At 36.1% G+C, this 21,184-nt stretch overlaps 1 protein-coding gene across 2 annotated transcripts in view; it reads right to left on the bottom strand.

Moving 5' to 3' along the window:
• LOC134841469 (E3 ubiquitin-protein ligase MIB1-like) overlaps window positions 1-21,114 on the bottom strand; it is a 48,614-nt gene extending 27,500 nt beyond the window's left edge. Inside the window, exons 1-7 of one of the 2 annotated variants that reach the window (XM_063857478.1) lie at window positions 20,821-21,114; window positions 20,299-20,473; window positions 16,164-16,293; window positions 13,237-13,374; window positions 5,432-5,665; window positions 4,748-4,830; window positions 1,468-1,792 (exon numbers count right to left, since the gene is read on the bottom strand). In XM_063857478.1, coding sequence (XP_063713548.1) covers window positions 1,468-1,792; window positions 4,748-4,830; window positions 5,432-5,665; window positions 13,237-13,374; window positions 16,164-16,293; window positions 20,299-20,473; window positions 20,821-21,019 — 1,284 coding nt within the window. In that variant the 5' untranslated portion in view covers window positions 21,020-21,114. Of the gene's footprint in view, window positions 1-1,467; window positions 1,793-4,747; window positions 4,831-5,431; window positions 5,666-8,023; window positions 8,162-10,722; window positions 10,832-13,236; window positions 13,375-16,163; window positions 16,294-20,298; window positions 20,474-20,820 lie in introns of those variants that run through there. The other variant, XM_063857477.1, reaches the window with a different exon arrangement.
• Window positions 21,115-21,184: the final 70 nt, after the last annotated feature.

The raw sequence follows: 21,184 nt of genomic DNA, 5'->3' as shown, positions 1-21,184 counted from the left end.
TTCATTGAAACAAAGAAATCAGATTTGGTAGGCTACTTTTTGAGAAAATGAGAAGAAGTCACAAATATCGGTCAAATATTTCCTCCACAGAGCTTTTAGAAGGATACAAACAAAAGTCTCAAAAAAAATCCCAATAAAAGTTTTAAAAAAACCCATACACTTTCATAATACCTGTTTTATCAGACAGGAACTCGAGTAAAACATGAGTTCCTGAAACTCATATTAGCAACAGGACAAAACTTACAAGCGGAAACAAGGCCGACAATCTTCGAGCAGACACCAGTTGAGCCGAAATAAAAAAGATATTATGTGAAAAAACTTTCAAGTTCCCCTGAAACTACCCTGTAGTAACTAGTACTCAGCCAGTAGTGAAATTTGAACTTTCATGAAATTGAGCACGTCAGCTGAAGAGCATGTCAGGCGAAGATCATGTCAAGTGATTCAACTGATTTTGTTAAACTAGTTGTTAACTAGAAAAAAAAAGTCTACATTCCGATTTGATAGCGCTTGCAAATCGCAAGCGAAAACAGGTTTTTAACTTTAAAATTTTTGTATTCTGACTTGATAACGCTTGCTAACTGCAAGCGTAATTAGAGAAAAGTTCATAAAAAAACAACAAATACAAATATCAAAATTCTGAACACAGTTGCCGAAATTTACAGTATTGCGCCTATTTGTAAATCCCAATCAAATATCCCAAAAAACCAACTGCATTAATAAAACCAATTGTACCACGTTGAAAACTCTTCCGTCAAAACAAAGGACAAAGTGTCTACTGATGAATCAAAACGACCATTTGTTCAGTGCAAACTAACTAACAAATAATATTTAGACCTCACAAATTTGTTAGCGATGAAAGAAACGCTTTTCATTGCGTTTCTCTCATCGCTAACAAATTTGCGAGATCTAAATATTATTTGATAGCCACGAGGTTTCAGCGAAAATACATTAGAACTAAGAAAATAAATCCATCAGTAGTTATAACCGGAAAGCCACGAATTGGACACCGAGACGAAGTTGTAACTTCGCAAACACGAGCGAGAAAGCGGCAAAGATTCAGGAGCTTTAAGATGCACAAAACCTCGATATTTGCACGAAATCAATTGAAATGTAATTAGCTAAAGACAATCATACTAACATTGCATGTAAATTATGCATTTCAAAATTCTTGCGAAGTACATATCTAATTATTATACTTATGTACGAAACCAATAACTTTTTCGGTTCAATTGACGAATTAAGAAAGCAGCAACTGTGTTAACTTATTACTTATCAAATTTGCGTCTTAGGTTCGAAAAAAAAGTTGCGTACTATCATACTACGCTACGTTCGTGTACATAATTAAACTATCTGAAAAAAAAAGTTGTCCCGTAGACTGTAAATTGAAGACCACGTGTTCAACTATTTTTCATCTTGTAACATTTGGTATAATTTTGATCGAATTAAAACAGATGGTAGGATTATTACCGGCATCATAGCCACCGCCCACTCCCCGTGGCCCCTTTGCAACCCCTTCATTCTCTCGGCATCACTGATCACCTGCACTATGTCCCCCACTTGCAACGCTCCCGTCACTCCTGCCCCGATGCTTGCACCCACCCCTCCCACTGCACCACGAGGAGAGTTGCTTCCGTTACTACCTGTTCCCCCTCCTGTTAGACCACCGACTGAGTTGTCGGGGTCATGCTCGAAGCTGTCACTAGTGTGGAACGAGGGTGGGTTGTCCAGAGAGTTAGTTAAGAGAGAGGGAAAAACGCGGACTCTCTTCAACACTGCGGGGTTGAATGTCCACCTGCAAATTAAAATACACTGATTCGAGTCACTAGCTTGTGAAGAGGACAACTACAGTGCTGATTTAATTTATCCGCACAACACGAATTCAACTTGGAACTTAAAATCGTATTTCTCAATTTGGGTTAATATTACACAAAAAACGACAAGGAAAAAAGTGCATTTTTAGCAAACATTGGACTTTTTTATAGTCAATTAAAACTAAGCCAAAACTAGTTACAATTGCTCGAATTCTAAATCAAAGTGAGCCTATGCAGCTCAAAAAACTTTAAAGATAATATAACCTTAAATTTGTATGAATCAACATATTTTCGTTTGATAGCGAAAAAAGTCATTTTAGCTATTTAAACACAAAGATGAAGCTGCTGCTTCGCAAACACGAGCGAGAAAGCGGCCACAGATTCGGCTTTAAAATGCACAAAAACACAAACTTGATTTGACCACAGAGGCCAAGCTGTGCTTCGCAAACACAAGCTAGGATCAGATTTAACCAAATTTGATTACAGAGGCGAAGCTGTGCTTCGCAAACACAAGCTAGGAAAACGCAAAAAAAAGACCTCAAAACAGGCGAAACACAGTAAAACAAGGTTAAAAATAAAAAATACACCAAGAAATTGTGTTGAGATTAGGAATACCACATTCTCACATCTGCTCCATGATCGAAAAAAAAGCGAAAAAGATTCCAAAAATTGATCAAAAGTTTGGCTTTTCCTAAATCCATTTATTTTTCACTACTAAAGCATGGGAATAGCCTCTACTTTGCGCACCCTGATTTTTAGATCGAAGATTTCCGCGTCCTGATTTTTTTTAGATTGAACCCTTAATATCAGATTTAGCTAGTAGTTTTTAAGAATAGTGACGAAATTTCTTTAAACAAATGGTAACAATTTCAAAAAAGAATTTTTCCGATGTCCATGTCAGTTTTTCAACAACAAAAAAAATAAATAAAACAGATAACGCACGAAATTTCTAAGCACCATGTGACTTTAAAGGAACTACCACCCTCAATCAGCAGGTTAGATTTGAAAAAAAAAAGAATAACTTTCCAGAAAATGGGCAAATTTCTCTGAGGCCATATTTTTTCAAAACGCTTTGCATGTCACAATTGCATAACTTATTTTTTCTTTCGATTACACCCTTAATCTCCGATTTGGCAGGGTAGTTGTTGAGAAAAGTCAAAGATTTTCAAAAAAATAAACCAAAATGTCAAAAAATGGGCTTGTTTGAGGCCATAATTTTTTTCTACCAAATTTTAAAAAAAAACCACTTGGGAAGGGTAAATCCCTATAGTTTAAATTTTTGATTGGAAACTTCATATCAGACTTGTGCATATAATATTTGAGAAAATGAAAAAAATTCAAATCAAATAGGCCGAAAATCTCCGTACTGAAACTTTCGAAGGCCGTAGAACGTGAGGTAAAATGAAGAGAGATAAGCGCAATATGCAGGCACATAGAAGTGGAGTCGGCTTTTCTATTGGTACTATTTTTTTTTGGAAAATCGGTACAGTAGTTTTTGAGAAAAATTTATTTTTCTGCGAAAAGTGCAAAAAAATTTCCAAAGCGTCGCAAAAAAGAACAAAAAACAACAAATCCCATACATTTTCAGAAAATATATTTTTGATTCAAACAGGACCTAACACTAGCCAAAAACTAAGCAGCAACAGATGTCATTAAATCATTCATGTCCAAATACGCTTAAATATGATTACATTGAATAATATAAATAAAGTGCACCAAATGAGTACTTTTATTACTAGAAAAAAAATTGTTCGTAATAATACACTACGCTTGTGTAATGAATTATGCAAGTATCTTTTTTCATTTCAATTGATGAATTGAAAAAAGCATCAATTGTATTAATACAATACAAATAAGATAACAAAACACAGTATAAGGTCAACACAGCCGCGTGATTCAAAAGTACCACCTAAAGCAGCACTTTCAAGTAGCACTTTTATTGCGACTTGAGTAGGAAAAAAATGGCATAGTTTTATTACAATAAGCTTCGCCCGTGTAAATTCTAATTTCATATTTGAAAACAACTTTTAAACATTTTGCGCAAACTATTGGAGATTATCTTCTTAAAACTTGTTGAGCTACGTAAGAATCTCTCTTTGATAATCTTTTGTTAGCAATTGAACCGTTTGTTTTGACTCAATTGCCGCAATTGATTGACGTAATTTAATTGAAAAAGCCAAAAACTATACTTTTGCAAGGTGAAACTTTTGTCTTCATCATTTTCGCCTAATTTAAACCCAAATTTAAAAAAATAGAGTTTTAACTTAATTCGTTTTGTCCGGATAATTCAAATCTTGAACAAAAAAATGTCCATATCAGCTTCAATAACTTTACGAACCTTCTAGAATTTAAATACCTCACATGTGATACTTCAAAGTAGCTAGCCCACTTAATCTCATCAACGCTCATGCAATTAAAGGGGATATATGTCCTTACAAAAATATCATTTTTAAGACTTTTTAATACGTTTTTTGTGACTCATCGAAAAAAAAATATTCATTTTCAACTTATTGCTTTGCAATAAATTGCAAAGCAATAAATATTCAATAAAGCTATAAAACTTTCAAAATTTGAACAGTCAGAAACACTCAGGGCGATTTCCAGTCCCTTCTTTTTTCATAAAAAAAACTCACAAACGTTTATGAAAAAGCCTGATGTTCTAAATTGCAAAAAAAAATGTGAAAGCAAGAATGGCCTTTTACAATATTTTCTCATAAAAATGCCGTATAACAAATTATACTTTAATTAAGAAAGAGGGTAGGGGCAGAAGAAGAGTCCTACTACGACATGTGTTGTGCCCTTGGACAACCATAGTGCATTCTAGACATCTCAGGACATCACAATCGTCTACTGGTATATTATGCGTCTAAAAAGCGTACATGTAGCCTGTTGCGGCGGCTGTGTAATGAAGTATGAAGTATTGTATTGTGTGGTACCTGTTTCCACTGGGATAGGCGACCACTACGTCATTGTCCTCGTCCAATCCCACCACTGTGCCATGGGTGCCCACCTGTACACACTAAACACAACACAACAATCACCCACTCCAGCTCCCACACATCTTCAACATTCATTTAGAACCCTCTCAGTCTACTTGTAACAGGGCGGGCGAAGCGATAAACGCTCTCACTACTTTTCACAAAAATATAATTAAGTTGAACATTTCAGGATATTTAACAATATGCAGGAACAAATCAAACTGGATGATCAGTATGTGAATAATGAGTAAGTAGAAGTAGAAAAAAGCAACGCCATCTTAAACAGGTTCAGCAAAGACTGTCAAGTAAATCTCATTATATTTGTTGCTCATTTGATTTAATCATAAGTAAGTGTTTGATTCTGCTGTGTGGAATAGAAGACTCTAACTTTGTAAAGTAATTGAGGTCATAAACAGAATAATTAGCTATTCATTTCACATTCCCGCCCGCGCCTGTAACCTGCAGTTTATTAAGCATATCAGATTGAGTTTTTCAATCGATGAAGCTCTGAGCACGATTCCATTTTAACGGCCACTTTTACGGCAGGAATAAAAAGCCAGTGCAATGTAACTTAATGAGATGGATTAGATTTGTGAATTGACTTGAGTGTGTTGGGTATTGTATTCTATTTGTATATTGTACCTCCAACATGCCATCCGTCCACCCCCCGTGTCCCTGCTGGAATGACTTCACCACCTCACAGTCCAAGTCGATGTTGACCACATCTCCCACACTCAAACCACCCGCATTCGTCCTCCCACTCATTCCATTCACAGCAGAGGAAGAGTAGCGAGTGCCTGGCACTTCTCCCAGCAGGGGCAGATGGTCTCTGTAGAACGACCCTCCTTTCCCATCTGCTATCACTTTCACGTCAGACTAAAACAGACAATAAGCAGAGAATTTAAACTATGTAAAACATTGCGTGTACGAATACATCGTGTACGGAAAAGCGCAACGAACCCAAGGATACCGGAAAACAAAGAGAACACTTTGCAGAAAAAAATCTAAACGAGTTTCTGAGAAAAAAATATATCACGTTAGAGCTCTTTGAACTTTTAAATTTCAAAAAAAAAATTGTTAATTTTTCTTACATCACCTATGACAAAACTGGATCAAAAGGTTTTTTTAATTCAGCTGAAAACAATTTTTATGAAACAAGAAATCATTCACCTTTTTCGTGACCTTAACACTTTAGCTGTTCGATAGTGGAGTTTACCTTCATTTAACAGAGGAAATGAAATCACATGATGAACTCGATCTCTTAACTTAACTCATGAATCAACATTTTTGAGCACGAAGTAAACAATCTGAAAAATAAACAAGCGATTCGACGAACCCAGAAGACGCAGAAAACCGGGCTCATAACCTTGTCTCATGATCTGATTCAGTAAGCATCGCAAAAAGATTCAGGGAAAAATCAAACGAAACAAAGCTGAATGAAGACAAAGAAATTAAACCCGGACAAAAGAAGGGAGATGAAATTAAACATGATTGTTCACCAATGTCACATGACTCCGGAAAAAGCTCTCGGAAGTTGACATTTCATAGAAAAAAATTGAGTTATGCTCTCTTATATTTTCTATCAATTTACAAGAAACCGGATAAATTAGCCAATTTCTTGCTTAGCTAACATCAATTTATAAAAACGGATAAACTTGCTTATACAGTGCTGTTTTAAATTAACCGGACAAAACGCGTTAAACTTGAAATTTAAAAGGCATTTTTCTCAAATTGGGTTGAGTTTAGGTGAAAACTTATGAAGATAAAACTTGCTTAGAATTTTAGCAGAATTAATATGGTGTAATTTGTTTTGCGAAATTCGGGTCCGAAATTTTACCCCAAAAATGGGTAATTTTGGCTTTTCTTAGTTAATCAAAAATTAAGCCGAAAATACTCAGTCGATCACAGACATAATTATATCAAAGTGAGCCCCTTACGTAGCTCAACAAACTTTAAGAAGGGTATTTTCTCCAAAAAAAATTGTATATTGTTTAAAAATTGTTTTTAAATAAAAAGTTGGTATTTTATAAAGTAAAAATGAACTTTTTTGTCTATCAAATAAAAATAAATTAACTTACACAATATTTTGGAGATTATACCCTTCTTAAAGTTTGTTGGGCTACGTAAGTGGCTCACTTTGATATAATTATGTCTGTGATCGACTGAGTATTTTCGGTGTAATTTTTGATTAACTAAGAAAAGCCAAAATGACCCATTTTTGGGGTAAAATTTTGGACCCGAATTTCGCAAAACAAGTTACACCATATTAATTCTGCTAAAATTCGGAGCAAGTTTTATCTTCATAAATTTTCACCTAAACTCAACCCAGTTTGAGAAAAATGCCTTTTAAATTTCAAGTTTAACGCGTTTTGTCCGGTTAATTTAAATCAGCACTGTATCTTGCCCATAATTTTGACGTGATTGTTTTAATTGAAAGTTGTAGAGTTGTGATTGATTTAGCTGATCGCCATGAAATTTCTAAGCATTTCTTCAGATCTGTTAATTAATGCAGAACTGAAAAAAGGCGGTAGTATAGCCTTGATTTGCAAATCGTCTGTTAAAATAACAGAAGAAACAACACAGCAACAAAAACAACGAAATACTGGTCGTAACTCAGAAACCAACAGTTACAAGTTCATCATGGCATGTATGTATAGATCGCCAAAGGGAAATTTAAAAACTTTCATTTTTTTAAATTGAGACTGCTTCTTTAGTCACTAGAAAACGAAATAATCAAACTTTGCGGTTTCAATGTACAATTTAAAAAATCAGATTTTTAAGAAATTATATTCGAATGAATGACTTCAACGAAGAGTTTGAAAAACAGCAACACTTGAAAGGCCAACGCATAACCATATGAATACATTGGACCTGCTTATCATTAGTGGGTATTCATATATCAGTTAATTAAAAATCTAAGAAGAAAATTTCTCTAATCATGCTTGATTTACATTGGCTAACAGACAAGCACAGAAAAAAATCAGATTTGTAAATTGCATTAATTACCAGCCTGAATGTATACCTGCTTATCTCCATGTCTGTTTTGTTCGTAGTCACAAATCAAAACCGCAAAAAATTCTTCTAACATAGCGAAGAGCATGAAACGATTAGGTGCATCCCGCTCGCGGACTAAATCCCCCAGGATAAAATCCCACCGGATTAGGTGCATCCAAGTAGAAAAAATGGCTTTAGAATGTTGTGAACTATATCGTTTAAAGTGTTTCGCAGACTGACCATGCCCTCGAATCCGACTCGGTAGAGGTTCTTGGAGCCGTGATCCCACAACACATAGGCTGCACTGCGGGGACAGTTGGCACTCCAGTCCATTATCTCGGTTATCTTTCCTCTTCGATTCATTCCTCCGTCTTGCTCCTTAAACACAAAACAAAACACTCTCAAATAACACCACCAATCAACAGCTACGGCTCAGTAAAAAGGCCAGCCAAGTTGCACTACGCAACAAAAAATTAATGTGAAACTTATTTGAGCCGTTTAACTAAAGAAAAACTAGAAAAACGGTCAAAATAAAAGTGTTATTAACACAGAAGCGTAGCGAAGCCGGATTTTTTTTTTGCAAAATTCAGTTGATAAAACTACTTGAAAGAATCCGACTTGAGGCGCCAACTGAGGTAAAAAAAACTGATTGACCACCTGCTGAATCGAATGATGCGGGATTAAATGCCTGAATATCAAAATTTCAAAAATTGGCCTTTACCGACACCCTTCGTGGCTTTTACTCAAATAAGGTTTTGGTCGCTTGTGTAGTGGGAGACTACTTTTTATTGAACTCAATATCATTTTTGGCAGGGAAGTTTACAAAAGGAAAAATTTCCAAAAAAAAACTATTTAAAATGGACGATTCCTAAACCAGGTCAGCTTTTCTACAAATGAACTCTACGCCATTTTTTACAATTAAATCATTAAACTCAGAATTGGCGGGCAGTGCTTGAGAAAAAAAACTTTCCAGAAAGATCGATATCTAAAAAATTTTGACTTTACAAGTTATTACACTTTTTCTACACAAAAGCCGTAAGTGCTGTGTCGATTAAAATTATAATCGCGGATCCACTTACAGAAGGAACATTCCCACAACCAGTGTTTTCGACGATTAGGCAGGGTACGGTTTTCGACAAAAGTGACACTTGCGAAGATTGCAAAAACGCTGTAAATTTCGGAAAATGATTTTTTCCAGAAGTCAAAACAATTTGCACAAGAAGTTGAACAGTTGCAGCTTCTGCTCATAAAATCTCACAGCATTTTCTTTCAAATAAACCCTCAATACAAGATCTGTCGAAAAAAAGTTTCCACAAAACGTCTCAAAAAACGGATTTTTCGGAAGATTTTTCATAAGACAAAAACTAAGACAAAAAATCGCACATATTTTCATAATACTTGAATTTCTCGAACAGGAGTTGTTTGCTCTCGCAATACTTAAGACTTTGCAACTTAAGACGAAGCTAATAAAACAAGTGGAAAACGCTCAATAAAAAAAAAACAATATCCAAAATCAGACTGGAAAAAATGACAAAACTTTAACAAAAAATCCATGATTACAAATTAAGCCGAGAAAAACAATAACAGATAAAATAAATGCTTTAAAAAAACAAAAAATGAACCGACGTAAACAACGCCAAACCAAGAATCCAAAAAATCTACATTTTTTCAAGAATTAAAAAAACAAGATAATTGCCCGAAACATACTCCATCTATTTAAAACCTAAATACAGTTAGTTTTATTTAAACTTTTAAGAAAATGAGCATGTATTAAAACTCACCCTTCCTGCAAAATTAACCTTTCTGTGATTATAATAGTTTTTCACGGGAAAAAAGTCTCGATTGCAAATTACGGGAAAATAGTACCTGATTGCAATACCCTTGCTTAAGCAAGGGTAAATAAGGAAGGGTGAATTGCTTAATTTGCGACGATTCGATACCAGCGAGAAGTCAATACACGCGAAAATTCATCACAAGACATTGAAAAGTAGCAAAAGCTTGCCCTGCTACACTTATATTCGGCACGGGAGAAACATTTGCAGCCGAATCTACTGTTACGAACATTCACCTGTTACGAATTGTCGCCTCACACCGGAATACTTGGCTGCCTACGCTACAAGCAAATAGAAAGGTCGTAAAAAGCGCACATTGAATTTTCTAATTCAGTCCCTACTTGATTAAATATCTCCAATAAGTTCTCAAAACGGCATTGCTATTTTTAAAACTTGCCTGCTGTGCAGAGCAGAATGCCTTTGGCTTAATAAATTCTTTCTACTACTTTGGGAGAGGTCGGAACCTTTATTTGGTCGACCTTTGCCTCCCTTGGAAAAATTCTAGATCCGCCTTTAAATGTAGCGCTCGTAATACAACATAAGGGCTGCTGTGTAAATAACTAACATGAGAAACATATTAATACAGGGGCAGATTTAGGATTCGAGCCAGAGACCACCCAAAGGGTTTAGTTTTTAAATTTTACTCTCGGCGGGAGAGCACCAATTGAAACTTTGAGAGGTGAGTGATCAAAATGGCAACATTTTGGTGAAATAGGATTTTTATATGGAAAACCAACTAAGGCGACCTAAAAAAGTAATCAAAATGTTAATTGAAAAATGAATCATGAAGAAATAGAGGGGACGATCTAGGACCCATATTCAAAATGCAACAGCTGCATACTTTACAAAAATTAAATTATTTCCAATTCGAAAAAAGTTGAAAATCATCTCGCAAATAAACATGATTGGATGCCTCGTATGTTCAAGCTAACAACTAGGCAATAACCACTGCCCATATTGTTTTCCATTAACTACCCAAAAAACACGCATTCGCTGAAATTAAATCACAAGAAGTATCGGAAACTCTCAAACTCAAAATTGAACTTGCCGGCAACTATTCCTGATGAGCCTGATTGTTTGACAATTCTAATTGATAAAAATGCTTACATCCCACTGCCAGTCGACGCCCCTGACTACTCTGGCGCCTGCGAATATGCCCCTGGCCACCACCTTCTTGCTCTTCCTCCTCGCCTCCACCACCACTCCCTCACTGCTCCCATTGGCCACACGCACAAATCTACACAACAGGCAAGCATTTGGTTACCTCGTTCTAATCACACTGGGGCCCTGTGATCTAGGTTTCCGTCCAATTCCCAATGTTGAGAGTCACCGATCTGCCTTTAATCTGCATATGTTAGCAATCACTTGCTAAACATCATTGCCAAGTCCACAGGAGAAAAATCCCTAGCTTCAAGGGCGTATCTAAGATTTTTCGAGGTAAATTGACTTTCGAACAATCGTAAAAACTTTCAAAACTTTTGCCAGCTTTTTTTAGGTGGACCAAATTTTCCGCGAACTCCCAGAACATTATAAAAACCCTATTTTTTTACAAAATTTCAACGCCTCAAAGAAAAGAAAGAATTAGTTTTTTCATGTATAAACAAATACATCAACAAAAAATTATCAATTACAGGAATGTATACTGGCCCACTAACCGTTTACTCTTGATGCTGAATCAAAGAATTAACAAGGCAATCAAAGAATTAACAACAAACAGAAGAAAACTGTTCTTTATATTACTGTTATCTTAAAGATCAAAAAAACGAATAGGTTTTTTTTCTCAAATCCGATTCAAGCAGCTAGAAACAATAGATAGGAAGACCTGCTGGTCCAATCATCATCTACCGTTAATCAAGATTTAAAAACAAAAAAAAATTTTTCTTTACAACTAATTTTTAAAAATTTAGCGAGTACATTCAGAAAAAATCTAAAAACGTCGATACAGCTCGAAAACTAAGAAGACTCCGGAAAAAGCTCTCGGAAGTTGACATTTCATAGAAAAAAAATTGAGTTATGCTCTCGTATATTTTCTATCAATTTACAAGAAACCGGATAAATTAGCCAATTTCTTGCTTAGCTAACATCAATTTATAAAAACGGATAAACTTGCTTATACAGTGCTGATTTAAATTAACCGGACAAAACGCGTTAAACTTGAAATTTAAAAGGCATTTTTCTCAAATTGGGTTGAGTTTAGGTGAAAACTTATGAAGATAAAACTTGCTTAGAATTTTAGCAGAATTAATATGGTGTAATTTGTTTTGCGAAATTCGGGTCCGAAATTTTACCCCAAAAATGGATCATTTTGGCTTTTCTTAGTTAATCAAAAATTAAGCCGAAAATACTCAGTCAATCACAGACATAATTATATCAAAGTGAGCCCCACGTAGCTCAACAAACTTTAAGAAGGGTATTTTCTCCAAAAAAAATTGTATATTGATTAAAAATTGTTTTTAAATAAAAAGTTGGTATTTTATATAGTAAAAATGAACTTTTTTGTCTATCAAACAAAAATAAATTAACTTTCACAATATTTTGGAGATTATACCCTTCTTAAAGTTTGTTGGGCTACGTAAGTGGCTCACTTTGATATAATTATGTCTGTGATCGACTGAGTATTTTCGGTGTAATTTTTGATTAACTAAGAAAAGCCAAAATGACCCATTTTTGGGGTAAAATTTTGGACCCGAATTTCGCAAAACAAGTTACACCATATTAATTCTGCTAAAATTCGGAGCAAGTTTTATCTTCATAAATTTTCACCAAAACTCAACCCAGTTTGAGAAAAATGCCTTTTAAATTTCAAGTTTAACGCGTTTTGTCCGGTTAATTTAAATCAGCACTGTATCTTGCCCATAATTTTGACGTGATTGTTTTAATTGAAAGTTGTAGAGTTGTGATTGATTTAGCTGATCGCCATGAAATTTCTAAGCATTTCTTCAGATCTGTTAATTAAAAAAGGCGGTAGTATAGCCTTGATTTGCAAATCGTCTGTTAAAATAACAGAAGAAACAACACAGCAACAAAGACAACGAAATACTGGTCGTAACTCAGAAACCAACAGTTGCAAGTTCATCATGGCATGTATGTATAGATCGCCGAAGGGAAATTTAAAAACTTTCATTTTTTTTAAATTGAGACTGCTTCTTTAGTCACTAGAAAACGAAATAATCAAACTTTGCGGTTTCAATGTACAATTTTAAAAAATCAGATTTTTAAGAAATTATATTCGAATGAATGACTTCACCGAAGAGTTTGAAAAACAGCAACACTTGAAAGGCCAACGCATAACCATATGAATACATTGGACCTGCTTATCATTAGTGGGTATTCATATATCAGTTAATTAAAAATCTAAGAATAAAATTTCTCTAATCGTGCTTGATTTACATTGGCTAACAGACAAGCACAGAAAAAAATCAGATTTGTAAATTGCATTAATTACCAGCCTGAATGTATACCTGCTTATCTCCATGTCTGTTTTGTTCGTAGTCACAAATCAAAACCGCAAAAAATTCTTCTAACATAGCGAAGAGCATGAAACGATTAGGTGCATCCAAGTAGAAAAAATGGCTTTAGAATGTTGTGAACTATATCGTTTTAAGTGTTTCGCAGACTGACCATGCCCTCGAATCCGACTCGGTAGAGGTTCTTGGAGCCGTGATCCCACAACACATAGGCTGCACTGCGGGGACAGTTGGCACTCCAGTCCATTATCTCGGTGATCTTTCCTCTTCGATTCATTCCTCCGTCTTGCTCCTTAAACACAAAACAAAACACTCTCAAATAACACCACCCATCAACAGCTACGGCTCAGTAAAAAGGCCAGCCAAGTTGCACTTCGCAACAACAAAAAAATTAATGTGAAACTTGAACCGTTTAACTAAAGAAAAACTAGAAAAATGGTCAAAATAAAAGTGTTATTAACACAGAAGCGTAGCAAAGCCGGATTTTTTTTTGCAAAATTCAGTTGAAAAAACTACTTGAAAGAATCCGACTTGAGGCGCCAACTGAGGCAAAAAAAACTGATTGACCACCTGCTGAATCGAATGATGCGGGATTAAATGCCTGAATATCGAAATTTCAAAAATTGGCCTTTACCGACACATTTCGTGGCTTTTACTCAAATAAGGTTTTGGTCGCTTGTGTAGTGGGAGACTACGTTCAGTTCTTTTCATTGAACTCAATATCATGTTTGGCAGGGAAGTTTACAACAAAAGGAAAAATTTCAAAAAACTATTTAAAATGGACGATTCCTAAACCAGGCCAGCTTTTCTACAAATGATCTTTACGCCATTTTTTACAATTAAATCATTAACCTCAGAAATTGCGGGCAGTGCTTGAGAAAAGAAACTTTCCAGAAAGATCGATATCTAAAAAATTTTGACTTTACAAGTTATTACACTTTTTCTACACAAAAGCCGTAACTGCTGTGTCGATTAAAGTAATAGTCGCGGATCCACTTACAGAAGGAACATTCCCACAACCAGTGTTTCCGACGATTTGGCAGGGTACGGTTTTCGACAAAAGTGACACTTGCAAAAACGCTGTAAATTTCGGTCGGAAAATGAACTTTTCCAAAAGTCAAAACAATTTGCACAATAAGTTGAACAGTTGCAGCTTCTGCTCATAAAATCTCACAGCATGTTCCTTCAAATGAGCCCTCAATACAAGATTTGTCGAGGGAAAAACAAAAAGTTTCCAAAAAACGTCTCGAAAAACGGATTTTTCCGAAGACTTTTACAACTTGGTTTTCTACAGATGTAAATTCGTACCAGCTTATGCAGCAAAGAAGACCAAATTCTGTTTTTTCAATTAAACCACTGATCTTAACATGGAGCAGCCGTTCACGCATAGAATGTTCTAAAACGTGTTTATTGATGGAACTCTTAACCTTAAAATTGAAAGGTTTTTTCCAATAATCGTGTAAGTTTCAACCATAAGACAAAAAATAAGACAAAAAATCCCACATATTTTCATAATACCTGAATTTCTCGAACAGGAGTTGATTGCTCTCGCAATACTTAAGACTGAAATTTAAGAGGAAGCTAATAAAACAAGTGGAAAACGCAATCGAAAAAATATTCGAAAAAAAAACAATATTCAAAATCAGACTGGAAAAAATGACAAATTACAACACTTTAACATCGAAAATCCATGGTTACAAATTAAGCCGAAAAAAACATTAACAGATAAAATAAATGCTTTTAAAAAACAAAAAATGAACCGACGTAAACAACGCCAAACCACGAATCCAAAAAAAAAATCACATTTTTTCAAGAATAAAAAAAACAAGATTATTGCCCGAAACATACTCCACCTAATTAAAACCTAAGTACAGTTAGTTGTATTTAAACTTTCAAGAAAAATAGCATGTATAAAATTCACCATTCCAGCAAAATTAACCTTTCTGCGATTATAGTTATTCACGGGAAAAAATCTCGATTGCAAATTACGGGAAAATAGTACCCAATTGCAATACCCTTGCTTAAGCAAGGGTAAATAAGGAACATATCTGGTAGGGAGAATTGCTTAATTTGCGACGATTCGATACCAGCGAGAAGTCAATACAAGCGAAAATTCATCACAAGACATTGAAAAGTAGCAAAAGCTTGCCCTGCTACACTTATATTTGGCACGGGAGAAACATTTGCAGCCGAATCTACTGTTACGAACATTCACCTGTTACGAATTGTCGCCTCACACCGGAATACTTGGCTGCCTACGCTACGAGCAAATAGAAAGGTCGTAAAAAGCGCACATTGAATTTTCTAATTCAGTCCCTACTTGATTAAATATCTCCAATAAGTTCTCAAAACGGCATTGCTATTTTTAAAACTTGCCTGCTGTGCAGAGCAGAATGCCTTTGGCTTAATAAATTCTTTCTACTACTTTGGGAGAGGTCGGAACCTTTATTTGGTCGACCTTTGCCTCCCTTGGAAAAATTCTAGATCCGCCTTTAAATGTAGCGCTCGTAATACAACATAAGGGCTGCTGTGTAAACAACTAACATGAGAAACATATTAATACAGGGGCAGATTTAGGATTCGAGCCAGAGACCACCCAAAGGGTTTAGTTTTTAAATTTTACTCTCGGCGGGAGAGCACCAATTGAAACTTTGAGAGGTGAGTGATCAAAATGGCAACATTTTGGTGAAATAGGATTTTTATATGGAAAACCAACTAAGGCGACCTAAAAAAGTAATCAAAATGTTAATTGAAAAATGAATCATGAAGAAATAGAGGGGACGATCTAGGACCCATATTCAAAATGCAACAGCTGCATACTTTACAAAAATTATTTCCAATTCGAAAAAAGTTGAAAATCATCTCGCAAATAAACATGATTGGATGCCTCGTATGTTCAAGCTAACAACTAGGCAATAACCACTGCCCATATTGTTTTCCATTAACTACCCAAAAAACACGCATTCGCTGAAATTAAATCACAAGAAGTATCGGAAACTCTCAAACTCAAAATTGAACTTGCCGGCAACTATTCCTGATGAGCCTGATTGTTTGACAATTCTAATTGATAAAAATGCTTACATCCCACTGCCAGTCGACGCCCCTGACTACTCTGGCGCCTGCGAATATGCCCCTGGCCACCACCTTCTTGCTCTTCCTCCTCGCCTCCACCACCACTCCCTCACTGCTCCCATTGGCCACACGCACAAATCTACACAACAGGCAAGCATTTGGTTACCTCGTTCTAATCACACTGGGGCCCTGTGATCTAGGTTTCCGTCCAATTCCCAATGTTGAGAGTCACCGATCTGCCTTTAATCTGCATATGTTAGCAATCACTTGCTAAACATCATTGCCAAGTCCACAGGAGAAAAATCCCTAGCTTCAAGGGCGTATCTAAGATTTTTCGAGGTAAATTGACTTTCGAACAATCGTAAAAACTTTCAAAACTTTTGCCAGCTTTTTTTAGGTGGACCAAATTTTCCGCGAACTCCCAGAACATTATAAAAACCCTATTTTTTACAAAATTTCAACGCCTCAAAGAAAAGAAAGAATTAGTTTTTTCATGTATAAACAAATACATCAACAAAAAATTATCAATTACAGGAATGTATACTGGCCCACTAACCGTTTACTCTTGATGCTGAATCAAAGAATTAACAAGGCAATCAAAGAATTAACAACAAACAGAAGAAAACTGTTCTTTATATTACTGTTATCTTAAAGATCAAAAAAACTAATAGGTTTTTTTTCTCAAATCCGATTCAAGCAGCTAGAAACAATAGATAGGAAGACCTGCTGGTCCAATCATCATCTACCGTTAATCAAGATTTAAAAACAAAAAAAATTTTTTCTTTACAACTAATTTTTAAAAATTTAGCGAGTACATTCAGAAAAAATCTAAAAACGTCGATACAGCTCGAAAACTAAGAAGATTTGGAGAATCATTTTTTTTAACACTGAAAAGCTGACTCATAGATGGTAGTCCAGTGGCATGTAGCCAACGAGTTTGGTTTTTGAAACTTACAAACAGAAAAAAGATATTACAATTTGTTTTGGGAGTTTTCCACCAGATAGATTTTCAAATTATGGTACAATTGAGAAATTGAAGAAAAAGAACTGTTTTCGATATTGGCAGGCATCAGACCGAAAACCCTTAGTTTGTTGAAGCGTTTTTAAACTATCGTTAGGCAAAATCGCTCTTTTACGTTTACAAAATGGTTCGGAGACCAAGCTAGAATCAAAAAATTTTCAAAATGAAAATCATTTTGAGCTTCTAAAACAAAATTAAGCAATTCACATACTCGAAAACAGTAAACAGTTTATACTTCTCGAATATATCATGACTCTTGATCTTTTTCTTTTCTAAAAATACGAATTTTAGTATTTTCTTCTGTAAGATAAGAATCAGTTCGAGCTGAGTATAGCTGCAACAACCGTAAATCAAAACAGCGTAGTGGAGAATCCAACTGCGGTGAGAAAGTTATTGAAATTATCGGCGACATTTTGGTCTGTTGCGTTATCATTTTCCTAATTGCATGATTGTAGCGAGGGAAAATTGACACTTAGATCAATTAAAATTTTGCCTTTCTTAAGTCTCCTGTACAATTTTTGATTTCATCCCAATAGTTGGCTTTCTTTGATGTTTCTACTTCTTTTGCAAACGATCTTATATTTATCAAACAATTGGAAATCATTCTGACTAACTTCCCATTTTTTTATGAGCAGCATTTCTTTTAGTTCTAAGGTCGCTAAGATAGTTTGTGAACCAGGGGGGTTTGTTTGTTGACTTGTTTCTGACGGTTTCGATTGGTGCAAACGTATAAAAAAAAATTCGAAAGAAGTTTTGAATAGATCAAAAACTTTATCTGGGTCATTAATTTCATAATTATCTAGTTTGACTGTTTCAACTTTTTGTTCTTTCATTTCCAGAAACTCGTTCACTTGTATTCGGTTTTCAATGAAAGACGTATCGCAGAAAAGGATTTCATTATCAAAAATATGGCACTTGATCAACCATTCTATGTGTCTTGGGTAAGGATTCGATAAGTTTGCAGTATTAAGAATAACTATGTGATTCCGATGTTTTGGACGATGAAATGATCCAAACAAGCTGAGCTGCTGGCTAGAACATGATTTGGTTCACAGCCGGAAATGTACAACCCTTTTAAATAGCCACATATCAAACAAGACTGCTCGTATCAGGGCGAAACCCTGAATGTTCCGACTGCCTTTTAAGGTTTATGGAGCAGTAATAACATTAAAAAATTAAATTTAAGAAAAAATAAAATGAAAATTTTTTTTCTCCAAAACTTGAAATTTTTTATGAAAATCATCCCCCCACACGCCATACAAAGTACAAAAGGATAGATTTTGCTCCTTGTAACAAACCAATTATGGCGAATAAGCTTCTTTTAACCAATTTGGAACGATTTCTAAGACGGATTAACACTCCGCTTACGCGTTAATAGCGCGAAATATATCGCGCGTTAATTGTCCCAAATTGGCCAAAATGGCAATCTTTAAACCCCCATAACTTTACGAAAAATGATCACAGGTGAAATATCTTTTCAAATTTGAGCTCAGGACAACAATACTTTTCGAATGATAAAAAAAACTCCGTCAAAAATGGCTAGTTAAAACCCACCTCGAGCACAAATATTCCGTTATTTTCGTATCGAAAGTCGGAACAATAACTTTGAGAAAGCAGATCTTCTTGCATCCAATCGATATTAAAATCGCCACATAAAATGAAGGGACGATTGAGATTTGACATTTTTCTTTAAAAAATCAAGTTTCTCAACAAACCGAAGTTTGTTTAATTTTGGTGGATTATAAATGACGCAAAAAGAACATTTATAATCGTTTATTGCTATATCAACCAGAAGGCTTCATTTTAAAGCGTGTCACGTTGACTGAATAAACAGCACGTATTTCCTAATTGGATCATCACACCACCACCGAGATCACTTATCACGTGATTGTTTATAACCGCTGACTAATCAACTTTCACCTAGATCATTTCCAGTAATCCAGGTTTCTGTAAGGCATAAAATATCAGGTGGAGACTCAAGGCTGAGAATACGTGCTTCCAATTGACCAAAATGAGGTTTCAAAGATCTTATTTTTATAAGCATGACGGACATTTTGACATTATGGGTAAGTGTTATTCCTTCTTTGGTCCAGGCATTCCATATTCGTGTGTCTCGCTTCATCATCCAGCGAAGCCAGCGCTGGGCTTTGATCTTCGAAGATCTTTAAGTTCTGAAAGTATGCTCGTCTTAGTAGTTCTCTTTTTCTTGATTAAATCCATTCTTAGAATTTTGCCATTCTCTTAGAAAACTTCACAATGATAGGTTTCACCATTCCATCTCTGGAAGGCAACCGATGAGCGATAGATATGTTATTTGGCTCTAGTGCAGCACTGATCGCACCAGACACTTCAATAACTTTCTTCAACGTAGTTTTTGAAGGTTCATTTCTGGTTCGTCCGTTTTCGCCGCGTCTTCTTTCAAGCCAATCATCTTAACATTATCTCTTCTATTGTAGGTTTCCAATTTTTCGGCTTTCCATCGTTCTTCTAGGTCACTCTTTCTTCCGCTGAACTCGATCTCCCAGGCACTTGGTCAAACACTTTATGATGCCTTCTACTGCCTTTGTGACTGCGTCAGCAATTAATACTCAAACAGTTTTTTATTTGTTCAAAAGGTACATTTCTTCCATACCGGTGGACACCTCATGGAGGGCTTGGAAAGTGTTTAATAGTGGAGGCTAGGAGCCAGTGTTGAGTCGACAGGACACCGGTCACCAGGTGTAGGCTCAGAAGAGATGCTTCACATATGGTTCTATCCAAGGAGGTTCCGCGGTAGCCACTTTGTCTGCAGGCGTTTTGGCTTGGCATTCAGTACTCGAGTGTATGGACATTGATTCAGTATGAGGATTCTGTTTCCCCGTGCTCGGGTAGACCCTGGTTAAGGAAAGAGACCGCCGTTTCCAGCAACGAGACTAGCCCAGTGTTTACCTACTTGTTTGGGTTCTCATTTCCCATGAAACACTGAGCAGGAAAATGAGAGATGAAGTGGTGGTTGTTTGAGGTGAAAGTAATCAGCTACTCTAACGGGTTGGGAATACAATTCTTTTTTGAGATATTTGCACTTTCATTTGTCTCTGCTGGTTAAAATGAATTTGCATGAAATAATAGCCATGTGAGTGCTACCTGTGTCTGATGTTGTGTTTGTCTGAGTGATAGCAGGAGCTGCACAAGTCCACCGAGGTGTCTGCTGTCCTGCTGTTGCTGGTGGTGGTGGTGGTGCACTCGGCACAACTCCACCTTACCCCGAAGATGGGCGACACCCCACACGAGCCACAACTCACACCCTCGTGTTTGATGCCTGGAACAGAAACAACATACTAGTATAGCACACAGCTCAAAGGTAGTGGAAACAATCGCCATTCATCACCATCTATAACGTTACTCAACACACTTAGTGTTTATGCATAAGGTTAGGTCCACTCCATTATCATTTGTGATAACCTCATCTTTTATCAGTTGAAAACTTTGCGAAATCAAAATTGAAATCGCCTCAAATGTCTTAGATTGCCAGTCTGGCTACGCTGAACAGTTATTTAAAGAGAAACTACCATTTAGACTACCATTTGGAGACCTTCTGTTGCAAATGGTAGTTTACCATTAGGGTAGTAAAATAGTAGTTTACCATTTGCAACAGAATGAGCTGACCTGCTGGTGATGAGTCATATATGCGAAGATCGTACGCGCCCGCACATCTGTAGTTGGCAGCTGTGCCTGTGTCCCACACCACCACCACCTCCTCCGGCGACTCGAAGCTCCTCACAGTGCCCACGTGACCCTCTCCCCCGTCCTGCTTGCCCCACTTCCAGTCTGGCCCACGCACCACCCGACACCCAACACCTTCCATATTTGGTAGCAGAGAACAGCAGCAGCAGCCGAGTAATGAACGCTATTGATGCACGTCGTCTGCAGAGCACTCCTCAATCAAAACGAACATAACACTTGTCTGAAATCATTCAACTAACAAATGAATCTCCGCGGTGAACCGAACCGAATCAAGTTACACTTCTAT

Source organism: Symsagittifera roscoffensis, chromosome 3, assembly GCF_963678635.1.
Source record: "Symsagittifera roscoffensis chromosome 3, txSymRosc1.1, whole genome shotgun sequence".
In the NCBI taxonomy this organism is placed as follows: domain Eukaryota; kingdom Metazoa; phylum Xenacoelomorpha; order Acoela; family Convolutidae; genus Symsagittifera; species Symsagittifera roscoffensis.
Note: the sequence above shows the minus strand (reverse complement) of the source record. Positions and strands in the feature narration are given on the sequence as shown.